This window comes from Pseudonaja textilis, chromosome 5 (genome assembly GCF_049901715.1).
Source record: "Pseudonaja textilis isolate UNSWEBS1 chromosome 5, rPseTex1.2, whole genome shotgun sequence".
NCBI lineage: Eukaryota > Metazoa > Chordata > Lepidosauria > Squamata > Elapidae > Pseudonaja > Pseudonaja textilis.
This window is the reverse complement of record NC_141994.1, coordinates 43,872,854-43,895,482: the sequence shown is the minus strand read 5'-3', so window position 1 is coordinate 43,895,482 and position 22,629 is coordinate 43,872,854. Positions and strand designations below refer to the sequence as shown.

General features: G+C 38.0%; 1 protein-coding gene across 5 annotated transcripts in view; it reads right to left on the bottom strand.

Moving 5' to 3' along the window:
* Positions 1 to 720: 720 nt before the first annotated feature.
* LOC113434592 (solute carrier family 23 member 1-like) overlaps positions 721 to 22,629 on the bottom strand; it is a 45,037-nt gene continuing 23,128 nt past the window's right edge. For all 5 annotated transcript variants that reach the window (XM_087934664.1, XM_087934666.1, XM_087934665.1 and 2 more), the window contains 9 exons: positions 15,266 to 15,425; positions 14,405 to 14,586; positions 10,706 to 10,826; positions 10,167 to 10,323; positions 9,330 to 9,583; positions 8,224 to 8,388; positions 7,016 to 7,124; positions 3,449 to 3,544; positions 721 to 2,003 (listed from right to left, as the gene is read on the bottom strand). In XM_087934664.1, coding sequence (XP_087790790.1) covers positions 1,756 to 2,003; positions 3,449 to 3,544; positions 7,016 to 7,124; positions 8,224 to 8,388; positions 9,330 to 9,583; positions 10,167 to 10,323; positions 10,706 to 10,826; positions 14,405 to 14,586; positions 15,266 to 15,425 — 1,492 coding nt within the window. In that variant the 3' untranslated portion in view covers positions 721 to 1,755. The remainder of the gene's footprint in view (positions 2,004 to 3,448; positions 3,545 to 7,015; positions 7,125 to 8,223; positions 8,389 to 9,329; positions 9,584 to 10,166; positions 10,324 to 10,705; positions 10,827 to 14,404; positions 14,587 to 15,265; positions 15,426 to 22,629) is intronic.

Sequence of the window (22,629 nt, the reverse complement as noted above, 5' to 3'; positions counted from 1 at the left end):
CAAACACACCCCAACCAGGCACCCAGATGAAACCTAGCTTCCTAGCAAATGATAGCTGTCCATTTACTCGGAGCCAAGCTGCACTAAAAGCCTCCAATACAGGAACACAATGTTACCAGCCAATCAAGACACACAAAAAAAAGCCACAAAACAGACAGAATATATTAGAAACACCAATCAAGCAGAACACAGCAAACTCCAAGACCAATAAACCCAGACCAAGATTCCCAACCAATCAGGATGAAGAAAAAACCATTCTGGCACAGCAGTAGGCTAGCCCCAAATTTGAAACTGAAACAACTGTAAAAGTCTGACTCACAGAACACAATACAGAAGCTTGATGATGGCAGATGAGATTCTGCCGAAACGTTGCTACAACTTTTGGCTTAGGTGGTGGGTGTGGCTTGGGTGATGTGACTGGGTGGGCATGGCTTGGTGGTCATGTTATTGGCTGGCTGTGGCCAACTCAATATCACTCACATTGAGGCACCCATCTCCTCGCCTGGCCTCTCATGACTGGGGATGCTGCAACAGTCGTAAGTGTGAAAAATGGTCATAAGTCACATGTAGAGAAAGGATGCAATTGCTAAGCTGGGAAGTAGTGTATGTAACAATATTCAGAGTAACAATACTGAAAGTGGAAAAACAGAATTAAATCTGAAATGAAGCCTGAAGAGTGCATATACAGGTGGCATGAAAAAAGGAGATACAACACAGAAATAGAAATAGAATATTTTATTTGTCTGTGTGTGATTAGACATACTTAACCATATTATAGGAAACTGAAATGGGCAGAAAGGACCTGCTTTGGCCTTTCCATAATGCCCTATGGTTAATCACATCCAAATCCCTTTTTTTCAGAATTTTAGAAAATATTGCTTTGCAATGCACACCCTAAGTGGATATGATGCAAACAATCATGAACAAGTCATCAATGCAAATCCTCTCAGAATCAGAACATAGGAAATAACTATCGGCATGAAGTAGGGCTTATTAGTAAACCAAAATGGCCTACCTTCAAGAGAATGATCAAAGGGTTTCCTCATTATATGAACATATATTAATGTGGATATAGTCCTCAACTTATGACTGGTCACTTAGCAAATATTTGAAGTTATAAGGGACCCCTCTCCAAGGGCATATATGACCTTGATTCAAAATTCTGATGGCCACTCCCTCCATCACATGGTTGCATTTTGGATGCCTGGCAACTGGCCCTGATTTATGGCCGTTTGCAGCATCCTGTGGTCATGTGACAATTTACATTTTTGTTGGAAACCAGAGTTTACTATCCTCCAGAGCTTTTATAGACTTAACCATTCTGAAAAAACAGGGGACACCAAAAGTCCAAAGCAGACAAATTTAGGATTTGATCAACTGCATCCAATCAGTTCAGCTGACATAAAGGCTGTATTATTCCTGAAACTTTAGCCCGATGCTTTAGGATTTATTCATCTTCCCAATAATTATTCTCAGATTTTCTGGGCAACAGTTTTCCATCATGGGAAGAAAATTCTTTCCCATGCTACCCACTCCCCACTCCTTAAATAAATGATTTCCTGAAATGATACTATAAAGAAATTGACATTCAGGATTCTCCCAGTCAGGGGTGGGGAAGAGGAAATAATGGAACTGTTTTTTGGACATTAGCCTTGAGCCACAAACAATCAAGGGCCACAAAACACACAAAAAAGAAGATAATTTTTCAGAAGCTTAGGAAACCAGGTCCCCAACCCCACCCCTTCTGATGCAGATTTAAACCTTTGTGTTAATATCATTATCAGAGTTCCTTTCAAAATCAGCTTTGTTGCTCTTCTGTTCCTGTGCACCTCTGGTAGCCATCTGCTTAGGACATATTGGAAGATATTTAAACCAGATAGCAACACAGAACTTGGACCCTATTCCAAATGGAAGATCATAGATGTGCAAGTTATTCACAGCACCATCAGACTCTTCATTATAATCTTTTCTCCAAGCAAGGAGTCCTCGCTCTTCCTGGCTTCCTGCAAAACGGAAGTAAGATGGTGAGTAACAAAGCCTCTCAACTAAGTTATATTATGGTTGGAAAGTTATTTGCTGTTACTGGTAAATGCCAGTATCAGAAATACTAGTATCAGAATGTGTGATTTTGGAAAAGCCCACACAAAAGGTCAGGGGAAGTAGAGAGAAAATGTGTCCATCTATCCAACTCAATTCTGTGGCAGAAGGAATTTTCCTTGTTAGTCTTTCTCCTCAGTACAATAGTTTCTGCTCCCCACTATTCAGCTAATTTAGGATACACATAGTATTGCTTTGATGAAAGAAATAACTTGTACCACTTTTCTCCAACTTGATAGATTATCTGGCACTCTTTCAACTAGCTGACCACATGCTATTACAGTTAGGAAGGGAGCTTCTATGCAACAGTATCTGATTAGGAGGTTCCAATGCTGGGGGTGGGGGGTAGGGAGTAGAGAGAGCGCGCAACACCGAACAGCTGCAAGCCTACCAGTCCTTCAGGATGAAAATATTACAATAAATATTTGCCATAATGTATTTGATCAGCGATAACAAGATTGTAAGTGACAGAAATGTGCCCCACTTTCTTTCTTTCTTTCCAAAAATATGTATCACGGGACATGCACAAGTCCACAAGATTCCACAAATCCACAAATCCAAATAGACATATCCGTGATCCCACTCAACAATACAAGACTCCTGTTTTTCTCAGGTGACAACACCAATATTAAGTGCTTTTACCAAGTGGGTAAGGCCAAATCACATGAAACTTTCCTAAGGAATTGGCATGAATATTCCTGTAGGTGCTGGCTCTGTAGTCAGAGTGTATGCATGGATGTAATTATATAATTTACTTTGCTCCATTAATAGAACCTTCAATAGAACAACAAGCTCTGACGTGGCTAGGTAGCATCTCAATCTTATCTTCAAGGGCAGCAATTAGAAAAGTATAAATTGTGTTTTTTTTTTTTATGTCGCATAGTACTGAACTGCTTATGGGAAATGTTTTGTATTGTTCCTGATAATGGGATCTAGTCGGTTCCAAAACTAAGCATTTATCAGAAACAAAAATTAAATTCTGCATAATTTCTCTTATTTTATTTACAATTAAATAACATTTTCATTCTGTTGTGTTTTAAAGCGAATGGCCATATAAATCTTTTAAATAAAATAAAATAATTAAATTAATATTTGGAGAGTTGATCATTGCTTACTTTTGTATTACTTCTCCCACAGCCATTTAAATATCATAATTTCTTGGCAACTTTTACAAGGGCCCTTGGAGTATCATTGAGGGCTGTCAAGGACCACTAGGCAGCCCTGGAGTAAGAAATTTTGTACCCATAGACAAATTCTCAAAATGCAAGCATATCCTTTACTCTTACTGCTGCACTACAACCATAAACGCTATCATAAAGTCAAGGAAGATGAACCATGATCAAATAATTACCTGGAATAGTGTTATCAAGAAAAAAGCCCAGGAATCCACCAACAAACATGCCAGTAGTTAGCAGGACCTGGATCACTTGGTCTAGCTGTACAGTTCCTAGGAAGAGAATCCAGTGAGTATCAGAACAAAACACGATCTCCCAATCCTTTCCCAAGGGAAGAAAGGCGAGTCATTGAAATGCTCTTTTTTCTTTTAATAATCAGGCCATGGTGTTTACAGTAAAAACATTTGCAGTCCATGTGGAATGTTCATTTTGTTTCTATCTTCTACACAGAAATCCTGATATGAGTACTTCCCATATTACTGCATAGATCATCCATGTACCCCTGTGATAAACAAACAAGGAATATAAGAGCATAGGATTCGGTTTTGCAATTTCACATCAATGAACCATTGACTTTAGCATCATGAATGGGACACTTTCTGAAGGACTCAATTTTCAATAGTCCAATTCCCTAATTAGCTCTCATACAGCAACTGGTACTTTGATTGCTATCCTTCAACCAGTTGAAGTTGCTGATTCAGTCCTTCAATACATCCTTTTTATGCTTTTTAGGCTTCTGATTTGGGCTTCTTCGGTGACAGACCGAAATCACGATCGTCCGCAGTTTTGATCCATGCTCGCAGCTGGAGCCCCCCAAGCCGCCCGGATTCGGGGCTGAAGCCACCCTGTAGAGGTGGTGAAGAAGGGGGAGCCATCAGCCAGGTTGAGGAGAGCCGCATCTCTCCTCAGCTGGCCATTATTCCCTTTCCCAAAGGCGATTGCAGCGGTGGTCAGAAATGACCACCTCAAAGAAGAACCCGACCAGACAAGATTGTGCAGGAGGAAGTTTAAAGGAGAAAGTTTGACAGAACGGGTTGAATGGAGAACATCTATTTAAGGTACCTGGAACCTGAATTTTAAAGACTAATACTATTCCTAAAAAAGATTTTAAGCTGCAAAAGGGAAAGGAAATGGAATTGGCTTATTTTCCTCTAACGTCGACAGTTTTAACTGACTTGGAACATTAAGAAGAAGAGATTCGAATAAGAAATTGATACTAATCCACTTTGACATTAATAGGCTATTTCTGGCTGAAAATAAGGTGTCAAAGGGATAAAGATTCTTGGATAATTTAAAAACTTTCTTTAAAAAAAAGAAAGAAAACAGCGGAGGGAAAAAGGAAAAAAGAGGGTGGAATCTGGAAAATGGAGGAAACCACCTACCTGGAACTTTTAAAAAAAATGATAGTGGAATTTTAACAAGGCTTGCAAAAGATACATTGTAGCTGAAACTTTGTTACAAGAGAACAAAGCCCCTAGAAAGAGAAAGTGAGAAAAGAAGCAAGAAACAGTTTTGGATTATTGGATGATTCCTGGAACTTTGGATGGAGGATCCTAATGAAATAAAATAAAATCAATTGGGGGTTGTTTAAATTTTTTTAAAATGGCATCACTCCTTGAGGAGTTAAAAATGAGACTTAAAGAACAAAAAGAAGAAGCATAAGATGGAAGAGGATCTTTTGGCTTCGTATTTCAATTTTTAGAAATGGAGATCTTGAACTATGAAAAACAACAAGAAACTCTGGCAGAACAAGAAGGGCGAGACAACGAAGAAGCCATCTTTAATGACCAAGCAATTTTAAGCAGGGTAAAAAAGGGAAAGGGGGGAAAGGGAGTTAAAAACTTAAGTACTGAAGCAACAACCAAAAAAGGAGTAATTTGAAAAGTAATCATAATATCAGGAAGAAGCAGAAGGGAGGATCACAGAGGGGAGAATCAGATAGAAAAGGGAATAAAAAGGGGAGGGAGAAGAAGAGAGGGAAGAGGGAAAGGAAAAGCTACAAAAGACAGAAACAAGATATAGAGGTACAGGAAAAATGTACAAGAATTAAAGGTATAAATCTATTTAAAAGACACAGAGACAATGGTTAAAATTTAACTTAAGGAGAGGATTCTGCAAAGGTGCATGGGATAGCATTGTTATATAATATATTAGATGATTAAAGTGATAGGAAAAATTTCTATTGATGTGTAGTGGGATATTTGTTTGTAAAGAGAATAAGGCTCTCAATGATTTAAAAAGAACATTTTAAAAAAAACTGAAAAGAAACATGGAAGATTTTTATCAGTTGATAAGATGAATTTGAATAAGAATAATAACTTTATTGACTACTGTTAATAACTATTGTTTGGTTTTTTTATTTAAAGACAGTAATAAATAAAATATGAAATATAGATGATTAAAGTAAAAGACAACTGATATTACTAGGTAGTGTTTGTTAGAAGAAATAGAAATGTAAAAGGTTGTTATTAATATTAATGGCAGAGCTGTACTTGAATAATTATTCCATTTACTATTGTTATACATATATACACAGATATACGGTATATACATATATACTTTTTTCTTTTAAGAATTTAGTGTGTATTTTAAGGAAATGTACCAAGCAGAATTTGATTGATAATAGGTATGTGTTATAAAATAGAGGTTAGAAAATGAATGTTATAACTGCAAAGATGTAACTTAAATTTTTAAATAAGATTTGAAAAAAGATACAAAGGTGTTACACTCCAGTCTAGTAATTACAGGGGAAAATTTGTTTTATGAGAAAAGATAATATGAAATTGTAAACAGGACAGACAAAAGTATAAAAACATTGATTAGAAAGATTTTAAAAATTAGAAAAAAATATGTAATTGAATTAAGAAAGGAATGAGATAATTTAAAATAAGGCTATAGGGAATAGAGAAAGGGAAAAGCTATTGAAAAAATTGTGAAAATAGTTATAAGATATGGATTAGAATGTATATGTATTGAGTTTATGTCTCTATGGAGAAGTGGTAACCCGGGGCCACGCTGTTCTCAAAAAAAGATATTTTATTTGTATTTGTATGTTTTGTGAAAACTTAAATAAAACTTTTATTAAAAAAATACATCCTTTTTATGCTAATGATCTGCTATATTTATCTAACAGGAAATCATCCAAGTCTGAGCAATGCTTTAGAATCCCGAATTGTATAAGATATGTGCAATAATCTAATTATAATACTCAGTAAATTGCCCAAAATGTTGTCATGAAGGTTCAACTGAAGCTGTAGTTTTGCAACTAGAACTTACTGGAGCCATTTCAGATCTGATACACACTGGCAGCTCAAATATAGATTTGCATGTCTATATTTCCCAAAGAAGGTGGAGTAATGTCATACAATAGAATAAATAAATAGTGAATTAAATCAGAGCTGGAAAACCTTAACCTATGTTAGATGCTGACAGTGTCACTTAATATTCCTCATATTTCATTACACTAGTTGGGATTTAGAGATTAGTAATAGCCTCCTCGCTTCTGAACTAATACACAGCATTTGCAGTCATATTCTTATTATATAAGCCACATGTAACAATATTTTTGCATATTCAAAATATCTTTTAGAATAAATAGAGAAGCATGGTAGAGTATGAAACCTACACTGTAGAAGACTAATATATGATAATACCTCCCCATTTTTGTTGTACTTCTATTTATTGCTCTGACTTAAACCTTATTTCAGATGAAAGGCGACAATCAAAGCTGTGATCCTATGTACCTGTTGTTAGTTTGTCTGTATTATTCTGCACCCAGTGTGGAATGGTCAAGCCAGCAAATATAGAAAATCCAAAGATGAATATGTTTCTTGAAGAATTCATGTCTGTGTACTGACAAAAACGTATAATTGAAAGAAAATATATTAACTTACGCCAATGATTTTACATGTAAACAGATCAGCATTATTATATCACACTATGTACTCTGAGCCTTACCTAGACAAACTTTGATTCTGCCAATATTAATCAGGGTTAGCACTAGAATTAATAGCTGTGGAGAAGAACTGATTCTAATGATGCTTTCTAAGATAACTAAAGAAACAAAATACCCAAGGCAAAAAAGGGATGTGAATACATGTAAATGAATCAGATTGTATATTACAATAAATACTTGTTTCTGTGTCCAATTCAATTCAAGGCTTGCTTCCAGGTCAGTTCAAAGTATTGGTTATTATTTTTAAAGTCCTATATACCATAGGGCCAGGTTACCTGAGGAATCATCTCATCCCCAACACCTCAGCCCTTCCCACCTGGTCAGGTAGAAAAATTACATTACAGACCCATCAATTAAAGAATTCTGACTGGCGGGGTCCAGAAAGAGGGTGTTCTCTGCCATTGTCCTTGTCCTCTGGAGTCCGGAAAACCTTTCCTCCAGAGGTGAAGTAGCAACCCCGCCCCCCACCTGCCTCTTGAAGAAGCCTGAAGACCTGACTGCCAATTCGCTTGGGGCTGAGAGTTGAGGGTTGATAGTCCTATTCCCGCCTTTTAACTTCTAACTTATTTTATTCTTGTTTTATCTGCCTTTTTTACTGATCTATTGTATTTTTATATGGATTTTAAGTCTGTATGTTTTCTAAATGTATACTGCCCAGAATCGTTTTGAGTGAGATGGCTAGTATCTAAATTCAACAAATAAAAAATATTAAATTGGACTAAATTCTTATATGTGGGTAAATTCTCAATACGAGATTCCTACAAGTCAATGTAACTAGAATTAGCATGGTCTTATAAAAGCACATAAAATCATAACAAAAAGAATCAATTGAACATATTAACAAATTAAATATTGGTTGTGATAATCCACGTAAATTGGCGCTTGGAAATACCAAATAATATTCAGCATATCTCAATTTTTAAATCATCCTACAAGAAATTTGCCCATGCCTCTGTCTTATCCATACAAAATTATCCTAGAAAAAAATCCACTTACCTGTAAATTAGAAACCCCCACAGCTGTGATGATACTAAACATCACAAGAAACATTCCTCCAATGATGGGTGTTGGAATACTGGCAAACACAGCCCCAATCTTGCCAAACATGCCAGTCAAAAGCAGAACAAGGCCACCAGCTACAATGACCATTCTACTACCTACCTGTGGAGAGAAAGAGAGAGAGAGAAAGTAATTACAAGAAACAAAAAGAGGAGAAAGCTGATCTATGCCTGACAATTGTCAACTTTAATAGGGTTAGATGTAAAATTTCAAGTTTTTTTTAGCTGAGTCAAATATCCTTTACCCGATAGTAATCCATAGGACTTCGATTTAACAATTATCAAGCTAAAGGTGTCCCCTTACTGTAATTTTGAATAGTTATTTCAAATAATGCTATTTTTATAAAAGAGAAATATACAATGCAATTCTAAAATATAACATAATGGATCATATTATGATACAGTTATCATTGATATGTAAAGATACAATATAACTAGAACTACTGAAATGTTAATGCAATTTATTAAAAAAATGGAAAGTAAACCCTTTAAGTGCTAATATCAATTTAAAGTTCCAACTTGCTCAGAGAATGTCTAAACCCCTTCGCCCAGTGTTTTGTTATTATTTTTAAAATCTGGAAGCTTATCAAACTCTGTGGTGTGCTTTGAATATAGGAAAGCAGAAGGGCATGTTTGCAATTAGTTGCTATTTTTAGAAGGCTAAAGAAGCACCCACTTTCATCCACAACTGTTGTGTGTCAGCCAGGATCACATTCTTGTGAAATAGGTGGCCACATAAATATGACACATACATTTTAGTTAAAACTATACCAAAACAGCGTTAAGTTGCTTTCTGAGTTTATAAAACTCAGGATTTCCTTTGCAGTGATTTTCCTTGCAGCGTGCAAAACCAGAAGAATATTAGGGAATTTAAATCATGGCCTCAAATCAGAGACAAAAATGTCGGTGCCTTATAACTGAAGCATATGCATCCTAAAAATGCCCCCAAGTTATCTCCAAAGCAGAAGATGCACAGGCTTTTCTTCCATTATTCCTAACCGCTCACGGCCACTTTTGGTTTTGAACATTCAGAATCAGACTTACCCGGGTGATCCCCAAAGCTCCAACATTTTCACTGTAAGAAGTGGTACCGTTTCCTGTTCCCCAGGCTCCAGCCAGAAGGCAGCCAATCCCTTCTACTCCGATTCCACGATTGATTGCGTGCTTGGGAGGGGGTGGAGCACCAGACAAACGAGCACAGGCATAGTAATCTCCCACTGACTCCACCATGGAGGAGATCACTCCAGCTATGATGCCGAATACACCAGCCAAACTAATTGTGGGCACTCCCCACTGGCCTAAATAGAAGAAACAAGCATGCTAAAATTGAAGATCTGAAACTGGTAAATTTATCTGCAATTTTTGATTTGCAAAATTCAGGAAAGCTAAAAGCATGTACTGTTAACAACTCCTTGTAAATATCTTGTAAAAGTTTATATCAGTATTGTACCCTAGTCTCATGTATGTTGTTGCATGTAGATAAAAAGATAAGAGATTGTTCTAACAATTTATCTAAATACTTTTTGGAAAACTATACATCATCACAATCCTACTTTTGAACGCCCAAAGCAAAAGCAGATCCAAATGGGAAGCAGAAAGATATTAGAAAAATGAGGGAATCTCTTTTTTATTTGCTTCTGCACTGGGATTTTTCATTGTTCAGGATGCTTACTTAAGCAGTTCTCAAAAATCACTCCCAAGGAATTCAGATATTTTAAAAGGCGAAAGAGCTTGGACATAAGTGATGAAGGAATTGGATAAAATGGGGTGCTCTGAATCTAATGGACCAGAACATAAACACATTTTTGCATAGAAGAAACTGGTAATTTCTTCCTTTTTTTTTGCTATGCTAAACAGGAAAGAGAAACAGCATAAGAATACCTGGGTAAGGAAATCGAAACCAGGGTGCCTTGCTTATGACATCACCTTTGCTGTCAGTCCGAGCTAAATAACCATAAGCTCTTGTATCTGAAGGAAGAACGTTGGTGATGGTCAGTACAAAACATAATAGCCACGTAATTGTGAGAGCAAACAGCACCTATGTAGTTACAAACAACAAGGAATCTTTGTTAGTACAAAACATAATAGCCATATGATTGTGAGAACTAATAAAGGAATCTTTATTTGTTAGCAGGTAACTCAGATTTCAAAGCAGGAAATTCTATGGAAAATACATAAAGACACATATTACACTTCAGGGGTGCATTAAAATGTGTAATTATCACATATAATTATTTTCATTTAGTCCTTTAAGTTATGTCAAATTCATAGTACAGCCATTGAGATAGTCCCAAAGGTGCTTTTTCAAGAGGCAACTGGATTTTCTGGTTTTTCTTTGAAGACATTTCACTTCTCATCCAAGAAGTTTCTTCAGCTCTGAGATGTACTTGATTACTCAAATATCATTAGAGTTTACTCACTGGAAAGATCTGAAAGAGGTTGATCTTGGAGAAATGGCATTTTTTTCTTTTTTGGTAGGATGGTACTGGAACACGTACATTTTTCAGATACTGAGAGAATAAAACTATGAAGAAAATCGTTCTAAAGTGATTTAAAAAAGAGAAAAAAGGTTTCCATTAATAACATTCTGATTCAGAACTTAATGTAACACCTTTACAGTTAATAATTTCATTGCTGATGCTTGCAAATATTAATGTAGTTAATAGTTAACTTAGTTAAAAACAGAATGTCCATTGTCTATACAATGAAATTTCCTTATTTAATTTATGTTTCTTGTAATATGCACAATATGATGAAATATAGTCCAGAGGCACAGGACTGGGGGGCTCTTTCCCAGGGAGTAAAGAGACAACATAGTTTGGAATTGTTGGTATGCAGGAAATCTAAGATAAGTGCTTTAGATCGGCAAGATTTCTGTCTATATGAGAGCAGCAAAAAAAGAAACTATTCTGAAGCAACTGCTCCTCTCAGTCTTAGTTCCTTGGTTCCGTTGATCTTGCCACACTAAAGTATTTATCCGTAATAACTATCTGAACTGGAGACAAATTCCTTGTGTGTTTAATCACACTTGTCCAAATGAAGTACCTGTGAACTGCTGGGGGGGGAGTGGTTCACCTTCACTCTTTTTCGGTAGATGCCGGTAGATTCCAAGCTTTTCTCTACTTACCCGCTGGGGAAAGAGCCCTTTATTTATTTGTTTGTTTGTATGTTTGTTTATTTGTCAAACATGTACAAGATAACAAGTATAAGTATGAACATAAACAAGAACAAAGGAAGTAAATACAGATAAATGGGGACAGTAAGACAGGGACGGTTGGCACGCTGGTATACTTATGCATGCCCTCTTTAAGGACCTCTTAAGAATGGGGTGAGGTCCACTGTAGACAGTTTGAGATTAAAGCTATGAGGGGTTGAGGCTGTAACAAAGGAGTTGAGTAGGGCATTCCAGGCATTGACCACTCTGCTGCTGAAGTCATTGTCAAGCATCCAGAAAGTATCCATGATTTCAATCACTCCGAGATTGATCTGCAATTGAGTTTGGAGCAGTTTACCTGGAATTTATATTGGTTGTTTGCCCATGTATTATTGTGATTGAAGCTGAAGAAGTCATTGACAGGCAAGACGTTATAGCAGACAATTTTGTGAACTATGCTTAGATTGTACCACAGACGGTGCAGGTCCAGATTGTCCAGGTCCAAAATTTCGAGCCTGGAGGCATAGGGAATTCTTGTAACCCTTGTAATTCTGGACTACATTCTACTTCACATTTATTTAGTGCATTACATGTTATGTCTCCTCTTGGAAATTCAAACGAACAAACATAAAGCAGCCGTTTCACAATCAAATCAAACTGAAGGAAGTAACAAGATAACGACTGGCAGAAACTGTTAGGACTCCCCTTCGAAATTCAAACAAACAGAGAGCTCATTGCTGTAACGTCCTCATTCAAAATTGTCATTTTGTTCCTGGTGAAAGGCACCAGCTCAGCTGTGTCCTTTTATACCCATTAAGGCAACGTGCTAATTAACTGGCTTGCCCTTCAGATTAACGTTTCCTGGTTCTGATGTCAATCCACGATCTAACAGTCATCAGAGTCAAAACTCCCAACAGGACCCTTCCTTCCAATCACAACACTATCCCCCACCGCAGGGCCCTTCCCCCGAGTCTGATGATTAACTTGACGATGTTTCGTTGACAACCCCACTCTGTCTCCCACAGCCAATGGAGGCGTCGCTCGTTCCAATTGTCTCAGGTGTCTACACATTGGAGACTTGGAAAAGAAATACCGTTCTGCGACCAAGCCACCAACGGATTGTGCAAACGCAACCAGGACATTCCGAGCACCAAAGGGAGATGAAGGTTCGAGGTGATATTAAAACTTATCGCCTCCTCATGATCCTCAATGATCATACGCACTGGCTGGGTGGCGAAACGAATGGGTCCAGACTTGAGCTCACGCCCATCCACGGTTTCCACCTTAATGGGTGGATGTACAGCAACCAATGGGATCCCATAGTGCGTAGCAAAAGCTCGGTCCATAAAGCTGGTTGTAGCCCCTGAGTCCACCAACGCAACAGCGGGAATTCCCTCCTTCTGTGACTGTAGAAAAATTCGAGTGTCCAAAAGTAAATGCCGAGGAGGGCCAGGATTTACTTCAGCAATTTGAGGTGGGGATGTGAAATGTGTCCGACCTAGGGTTTCCTTGAGGTCAGGTCTACCTTGTTTTCCTGACGAGCCAAGAGTGGTTTCAGGTACGGGTCTGCGGGTCCCTCTCCGTTTGCAGGAATTAACAAAATGTCCCAGACCCCCGCAATAAAGGCACAAGCCTTCCTGGAACCTTCTCGAACGTTCTCGCACCGTTAAGCGAGGGCGGAGTGCGCCTAACTCCATCGGCTCCTCAACATTAACCGTGGGTTGGAAAACTCTCGGTGGTGTGGGTTGTGCACGAGAAAACGAAGATGGTTCCATACCGAGCCGTTTGCGTCCACGTTGCTGTAAACGAGCTTCAATTCGTAAGCACTGAACTATCAATGCATCCAAAGTTAAAGCCCTCTCTGCATGGACCAGCTCATCTTTGATGGCATCAGACAAGCCTTCCTGGAATGCAGCCATATGAGCCGGTTCATTCCAGTTAGAGTCCAAACACAGCAAACGAAATTCTGCAACGTATTCCTGCAGGGAACATTTCCCCTGATTAATGTCCCATAACCGTCTGTCCACAGTTTGTATCTTAATTGGGTTCTCAAACATCACTCTCATTTGTTGAAGAAAACCCTGGAAATCATGCAACAACGGGCTATCTTGAACTAACAAGGGAGTAGCCCAATTAGCAGCCTGCCCAGATAAAAGGCTAAGAATAAATCCTGTCTTAGCCCGATCATTTGGAAAGTTTTCAGGCCTCAAGGACATAAATACTTGACACTGCCCCAGAAATGCCGGAAACATGTCCATTTGTCCTGAAAATTTCTCCGGCATGGATACTGGGCTTTTCCTCTCAGGAGGGGCAGGGGGAACAGCAGCAGGGCTTGGTAAGCTGGAAACATAATTCAGCAATTGTGTTACCTGATTCTGAAGCGTCACACTGCTTTGCAGTAGCTGATTAATTTGTTGTTGTTGCTGCTCTACCAAACGCTGCAGTTGATTTAAATCCATCTTGCTTGAAAGATGGTTTGTTTGGGCCAGGAACAATAATGTTATGTCTCCTCTTGGAAATTCAAGCGAACAAACATAAAGCAGCCGTTTCACAATCAAATCAAACTGAAGGAAATAACAAGATAACGACTGGCAGAAACTGTTAGGACTCCCCTTCGAAATTCAAACAAACAGAGAGCTCATTGTTGTAACGTCCTCATTCAAAATTGTCATTTTGTTCCTGGCGAAAGGCACCAGCTCAGCTGTGTCCTTTTATACCCATTAAGGCAACGTGCTAATTAACTGGCTTGCCCTTCAGATTAACGTTTCCTGGTTCTGACGTCAATCCACGATCTAACAGTCATCAGAGTCAAAACTCCCAACAGGACCGATCCTTCCAATCACAACAATTACATATGTGAACATACAAGAGCTAAGAAGTTTCTTTTTTAATTAATCCATAAAAGAAAAAAGCATTATATTCTCAGTTTACATTATTTTGGTTATTAAAAGAACACAAAACTTACAAGGCTGCTATCCCCCAGTGTTCTCCAGCATCTTTTCCTGCCGAGCTAAAGAGAGGCAGCGCCACTAAAGTTATGGTTGGAGCAATAGTCAGGGGTCCAATGAACCGCATCAAGAATCCAATGAGACCGGAAAAGCCAACAAAAATTTGGAAGCAAGATGCTACCATAATTGCTCCCTGCAACTGAAACAACAAAGGCTGTAAATGCTTTTTATTCTAATGGAAATCCTTGTATTTAAATTGCAAGTGATGATGTATGATTGGCAGTGGTTGGTAGTTGATCAGGTTAATGGAATTGGATGTCATCTTAGTAATCCTAGCAAAGTTGCCGTAATTTTTAGTAGGAAAATTAATTAATTGCTTTTATTAATTTGTTTTCTGAATGATTAACAAATATTGGATGGGAAATATCTTTTTGATGATGTTTCCAATTTGGAAGAAATTAAAGTTAAAGATAGTAAGTGCAAACTGGAAGCAGTAAATCTTTGTATCTCCTTTGTTCATGATCCATAAATATTTCTGTGGGATCATGATAGATTCTCTTAAACTTGAGAGAAGGGCAGCCATCATGTCACTTTTATTTGAGAGGCTGCTGTTCTGGAGGACATTTAACTATCATTCTCAACAATATTTAGGAAACCTAATAATTAATAACAATTAATTCATCCAGAAAGAAAATAAAATCTTCTCTCCCTGTAGTTCAGGGGTCCCCAAACTTGGCAACTTTAAGACTTGTGGACTTCAACTCTCAGAATTCCCCAGCCAGCATGATCAAAAACTATTTGAAAGGCAATATAAAACACCACAAAAACAAAAATTTCCACAAAACAGTACGTTTATACAAATATCCTCAGTGGATTACCTCTCTCATTCGAACCTGCCATAAATCAATGAATTTTGGGGAAGTAGGATCCACCATGCTGGCATTATTGGTCCAAGCTGGGCACTTCCAGGAGGGCAAACTGAGCATGGCCAGTGAAGGAGTTAAAAATGCAAAGGTTCCTCCTTGTAGGATAGGTAGCCTGTAATGAGGAGGGAGAGGGAAATGGAGCAATGCATACAAAATACATCATCTACTTGTATATACTCTAGATGGCACTGCAGTTTACTCACACAATTTAGTATTTGTTTTCCAAAGTCTTGTCTAGAGCAACCAGGTTTTGACAATCTTACCTCTGACAGCAAACTGTTCTGAGGAGGGCATTCCTGTATACAATTACCATTCTGTTTCCACTTCCATCAAACAACTCAATAGGCGTTCAATCAGCAGTCTGCATGAAGTGGGTCGTTATAATCAATTTATATTCAGAAAAGAGAGTTTTGAAGATACCAGGCCTCAAGCCATGTAAGGATTTATAGGCAATAACCAGGACCTTGAAATGCACTTGGAACCAGATAAGCTGATAATGCAACCTCACATTATTGGTGGTATGTGACAGTACTCTCTGTCTTCCTTTATCAGTATATTAGTTTATTGATTTGTTACTTCAACTTATACAACACTCTATTTCCTAAGCTTCCATTTATGCCCCACCATCGCATTCTGTATCCACTGAAGTTTCTAAATGCTCTTCAAGGGCAGCCCTTTCACAGTACATTGCAGTAATCTAAATGAGACACCATGGGAGCATAAGTGATATGACAGGGCCTCTCAATGTAGGAATGGGTGAAATTGAAGCACAAGAAGATGCTTTGCAAAAGCCCTCCTTGCCATGACTGTCACTTATTTTTTGAGCAGGAGCTCTAAAGCCAATCTTGGACAACCTGTCGATTTCACTTCACCCTGTTCCTTTTTCCCAAGTGGGTAGGTTGAAAACTGGATAGAAATTGTCCATAATGGTCAGGTGCAGCAATGGCCTCTTGAGGAAGAATGCATCACTGGACCCTTAAATGATGTCAACATTCAAAATAGCTTAGAGGATATTCTATATTTACAGGAACGTCTACCATTAATTGCTGAAGTTAGGCCAACCTTGATCATTACCAAGACAGAATGCTACAGGAATTGTCAAAATATCTATGAATATATGGGGAGGAACAGAAAAGGGATCAGTAAAGTTTTAAAGGCAGTGTATAAAGGTAAAACCAAGCTATGCCAGCAAATCTGGAGAGTGACCAACAGATTGGAAGAGATCAATCTATATGCCAGCACACACAAAAGGAACACTAACAACATGTATGAACTATGTTTACAATATCCTTAATTTCACATATTAGAAAAACAACGCTTGGGATCACCCAGTGCAAATTAGAGTTCCATGTGGAAAAGGAGAGGTTAGATTTTCAAGCTAGCTTTAGAAAAGAATGATAGAACCATAGGGCTGGACAGGACCTTGGAGTTCTTCTAGTCCAATGCCCTGCCCAAGGCAAAAGTCCTTTCCATCCAGGACCAATGGTTGTCCAATCTTTTCTTGAAAACCTCCAGCAATAGAGCACTCACAACTCCAGGGGGCAAACTCTTCCAATGACTACCGTAATTGTTCTGTCGGGAAAATTCTCCTTAGCTCCAAGTTGAATATCCCTCTGACAAGTTTCCTAGCCATTGCTTCTTGTTCTGCCTTCAGGTTTTCATGCCTAAGTACAGGACCTTACTTTTCTCACCACTGAACTGCATTTTGTTGGATACGGCCCAATATTCAAGTCTATCAAGATCCTTCTGAATCTCAACTCTATCTTCCAAAATTAATATTTTGGATTCTGCCCAGCTTAATGTCATCCGCAAATTGGATGGGCACCATGTCAATTTCCTCCTCTAGATCATTTTAGAAGATATTGAAGAGTATTGGGCTCAAGACAGAACCTTGAGGCATCCCACTGCTGATTCACTCCATTTATTGACTGCCACAAACTTCAACCATAATTCCGGGCTCAATTACAGTTAATGCACCCACCTTCTCCTCTTAGTATTTTTCTCTGAAATAGTTCTTACTAAGGCTAAAACTTTACATCACACAAATGCTTACATTAAAAACCACAAGAGAATAAAGAAACTTTTAAGGATTTTTTTTTCTTTAAAAAGACTAACACGTGAAGAGTTAACCATCCCCTTTCTTCTCTGAAGCACAAGATCTATTTCTTAGGATAGGTTGCAAAAACTTAGCCTTGTAAGAGTTGGTTAAATAATAAGACTAAAGTACACTGTGTATTTGAGTCAAAATTAAACTTGTAAATTAGCTCCACAACACAAACTGCTGCTTTTTTTCTTCCTCCCTAAAAGTCTTTTGATCTTAGTTCTCAAAAAATGTTCTGCAGAAATAAGGACATCATTGGAATGTGGAGGTATATTCAAGAATCTGTTCTTTATGGCCCTGGAGAAACATTGTGCTATCATAAAGTGACAAGAAGAGACCACAGATCTCTCACAGAGGGATATGTAGCCTATGTAATTAAACTGGAATATTGTCATGAACATGTCCAGCAGTCCCACACTGAATGGGCTCACAAAACACACTGATCTGGAGTCTGTAATGCAGTTCCATAGATCCCTGCCCAATACTTTGGATGTTTCGTGGAAACTGCAGCAAAGACATACAAGGGCCCCTAAAGTCTATATGTAAGGAAAAGCTTTTTACATACCAGATCCATATACTAAGGATAAGTGCCTGCCCATGAAGGTTTTTCTAAATGCTCCTTTGTCCCACATTGTTTTCCTGTACTCTTTTTTTTTTTTTTTGGTTCTCCAGCAATGAAATGCTTGAATACATAAGTTCTTTTAACTAAGTTGATTACTTCTCCTTCATAGTTTCAGAATTTACTCGCTTCTTATTACCCATCCCCTCCCACTTGTGATTGTATGATTGTAACTTTGTCCCTGGTATACTTACAATTTATATTGACTGTTTCCTAGTATGATTGATTGCTTATTGTAACCTATGACTATCATTAAGTGTTGTACCTTATGATTCTCGACTCCGGACGAATGTATATTTCTTTTATGTATACTGAGAATATTTACACCAAGACAAATTCCTTGTGTGTCCAATCACACTTGGCCAATAAAGTATTTCTATTCTATTCTATTCTATTCTATTCTATTCTATTCTATTCTATTCTATTCTATTCTACTCTACTCTATTCTATTCTATTCTATTCTATTCTATTCTTTTAAAGGATTGATTAATATAAAACTTTGAACATTTTTTTTTGCTTTTATAAACCGTGACTCAGTCATTCTATTTTAAGAAATGCATTGAATCATATGGCATTTATTAAAATCTTCCAACTCACGGAAAACTAACTTTTTCATTTGTTCTCTTTCAAGTCATAGTACACAATGTTGCTATTTTCTCAGGAGATTGAGAGAACTGTAGAGCAAAATAGCCTTAGCACCACAGAATTCTCCTGTTTTTATTTTATTTATTTATTATTTATTTATTTTGTTAAGCAATTATAAGATAACAGGTATAAGTATAAACATAGTTATGAATACATGAAATGGATACATATAAGAAAAAGAAAAAATAGGACAGGGACGGTAGGCACGTTGGTGTGCTTATGCACGCCCCCTACAGACCACTTAGGAAAGGGGTGAGGTCAATAGTAGACAGTCTAAGGTTAAAGTTTTTGGGGTTTGGGGAAAAACCTCAGAGTCAGGTAGAGTATTCCAGACATTGACCACTGTCTTTATCAGTTTATGTCATAGCTTCATAATCTCCTTTAGATCAACTAAAACTACATTTCACAGTAAAAGCCACAGCTTGGACTTTCACTGATATTAAAAAGAATTCCAATAAGTATTTTACTGATTACCAACCAAAATAAAGGGACTTATACTTCACAACAGAAGTAGCTCATCCAACAGGATTGCTTTTTGCATACTTAATTCCCACTCATACTTTTCCAATGTGTAGGTCACTTATTTGACCAACACATGAAAGAAAATATATTTAAAAGTACAAACATCACCAAGTAAAAATAAAAATGAATTCACAACAGCAATAATTATATCTAGAGAGAAAATCTCTCATTTTACCTCAAGGCTTTAGCACTGTGCTTTAAGTGCAGCAGAAGAATCACTGTTACATATCTGGTGTGTGACCACTGTTCTTGAGTCAGACCCATGATGATCTGGGATAGACCCATTGCTGCTACAATGGTCATGAACTGCTGAGCTGTTTCTGAGGCTGAAGGGATGGCAAGTGGAAGTCCCTGAGAACCATTACGTTGGGGAAATCCACTGCCAGCCCTGAGACAGTCTCCGGGAGTACAGGCAGAGAGGTTGCCATGCAGGAGGGAGGCTGGTACACTAGCAACAGTCCTAGCTGATCCCATAAGCCCAGCTTCAGAAATCAGGCCTCAATATTTTCTTTCTCATATTTCTGCTCCAATGTGCAGACTGAATTAATGGTCGGACCCTGAAGGGTTAATTTCTTTTGGAGATAGAGCCTGAAGGAAATGGCAATAGCAATAGCACTTAGACTTATATACCACTTCATAGTGCTTTACAGCATTCTCTAAGCAATTTACAAAAGTCAGCATATTGCCCCCAACCGTCTGGGTCCTCATTTTACCGACCTGGGAAGTGTGGAAGGCTGAGTCTCACCTTGAGCTGGTGAGAATCCAGCTCCTGGCAGTGAGCTGAATTAGCCTGCAATACTGCAATCTAACCACTGCCCCACTATGCATTGCAAATCTATATCAAGATACATTCTAAAGCAAAATATGAAGGTATATGTTTTAAATCCCATTTACCACTTATCAAAGTTTATCTCAGCTCTCTCTGAGGATATAAGATAAGACAAGAAAAACTTTATTGACATTTTTTTTACTGTCAACACACTGGCACACATTAAAAATATCCCACACCCTTTTATTATTTGGCCATCAGGAAGTTTGTTTTCTTTGTATGACCTGAACGATTGAGAAATTGAATATGAGATACCAGTACTTATATTGATCAAGTTTTAGAAAATGCATTTATTTATTTAAAACATTTTGTAGCTGCCCATTCCATAGCTAAGTCTGAGCGGCTCCTGATCAAAAGTAAAACAACATAAAAATACAGTAGAATTATAAAACTAAACACATTTTAAAATTAAAAACAACAAAAACCTGGCACCAAGGCAATATCTCTTATCTCAGCGACTGCAGAAAAGATCTTCAAAATTGTGAAAGGCTAGGCAGGTAGAGGTCTGCCAAAATTCAGGTGAGAGACTTCCATGGAAAACACATGTTTTCTAGTTCCCATCAAGTGACAATACCTAGGGGAAGGGACTATGAGTGTGCCTATCCTATCTGACCTGGAGATGGGTAGATTCTTTAGAGTGGGGCAGTCCCACAGATAAACTGGTCTTGTGCCATATGCAGCTTTAAAGGTGATGACTAGCACCTTGAATTGTACCCAGAAAGAAAGTAGAGGCTAGTATAGCTTGCACAAACAATTTTTTTTTCACCCCAATCCTGGACAGTCCTATGATCATCTAAGACATGGGTGTCAAACTTTCTGTGTCATGTTGCCGTCATGTGATGTTTTGCGACTTTTCCCCATTCACAGAACTGAGGTGGTTGTGGCCTATGTATGATGCATCCAGCCCACAGGCCATCAGCTTTTAATGTTTTTCTTTTTGAATTTTATTTTTATTTGTCAATTGCTTACAAGATAATAGTATAAGTAAAAATATAGTTATGAATATATGGATACATATAAGAAAAATAAAAAAATATAAAATAAACAATAGGACAGGGATGGTAGGCACATTGGTGCGCTTATGCATGCCCCCTACAGACCTCTTAGGAAAGGGGTGAGGTCAATAGTAGACAGTCTAAGGTTAAAGTTTTGGGGGTTTGGGGAAGAAACCACAGAGTCAGGTCATGTATTTCAGACATTGACCACTCTGTTGCTGAAGTGATATTTCCTGCAATCAAGTTTGGTGTGATTAACCTTGAGTTTGTATCTATTGTTTGCTCTTGTATTGTTATGGTTGAAGCTGAAGTATTCATTGACAGGTAGGACATTGCAATCTATGATTTTACATACTATACTTAGATCGGACCAAAGGCAGTGTAGTTCTAGGTTTTCCAGGTCTAGAATTTCAAGTCTGGTGGCATAAGGAATTCTGCAACGAGTAGAGGAGTAGAGAACTCTTCTTGTGAAATATTTCTGGACTTTCTCAACTGTGTTAATATCAGTTACGTAATGTGGGTTCCAGACTGATGAGCTGTATTTGAGTATTGGTCTAGCAAATGTTTTGTATGCTCTAGTTATTAGTGTAATATTACCAGAGAAAAAGCTATGTAAGATTAGGTTAACAACTCTTAATGTTTTTTTGGCTATGTAGTTACAGTGGACTCTAGCACTTAGGTCATTTGAGATGAGTACTCCAAGATCCTTGACAGAGTTTGGACCATCAACAAGGTCTTGGAGTATACTGTAGGTACCTTGATTCAAAATTGTTGCATTATAAGTTATCATTTGGGATAACTTGAAGATACAAAGAGACAAACAGATAACACAAAAAGAGTTTCAGTAGTATATGAATTGAAAGTCTCTCCTAATTGTTAGGAGGTGTTCACCATCTTTGTTCCTCATTTGATAGCAGAGGCCAAGCCTCTTGGTAAAGTATATTCTTTGCAAATAAGCAAGCTCTTGGCAATGCAGATTTAATTTAGTAGCTATGGATGTGGTTTGCAATTCTTACCAGAATCAAAGGGGTTATTGTAAAATTGAAAATCTCCTGAGAGGGTGAGGAAGGGAAAGGAGTCTTAAATAGATTAGAATTTTGCTTTATTATAAACAAAGGGCATTTGTTGCCCAGTTCTGAAAGTTTTATTGTTGGATAGAGAAAACACTGCTTCAGAAAATTACTCTGCTGTGTTTCCTCTTTTTCACTCTCAAAAAAATAATGATGCATACAGGGCAGTACATGTCCCTTTCAAAAAAAAGTCTAATGACACTCTTTAAAAGTTGTTAAAAGGGAACTTTGAAGCTGCTTCATTTTGGCTAAACCAGGGGTGTCGAACTCAAGGCCCGGGGGCTGGATCCAGCCCGTTGGTTTCTTAGATCTGGCCCACAGGGCCACCCTGGAAACAGCAAAGGACTGGCCTGTGGTGCCTCTGCCAGCAAAAATGGAATGCAGGAGGACTGCGGATAGCCCTCCCGAGCTCCGTTTTCATTGGCAGAGGGTTGCCAGAAGCTGTCGCAGTTAAAAATGGACTTCAGGACCTGTTTTTGGTGGTAAAGCACTTGGGCCACCACAAGCACCCCCGACACGAGTGACGTTGAACTGG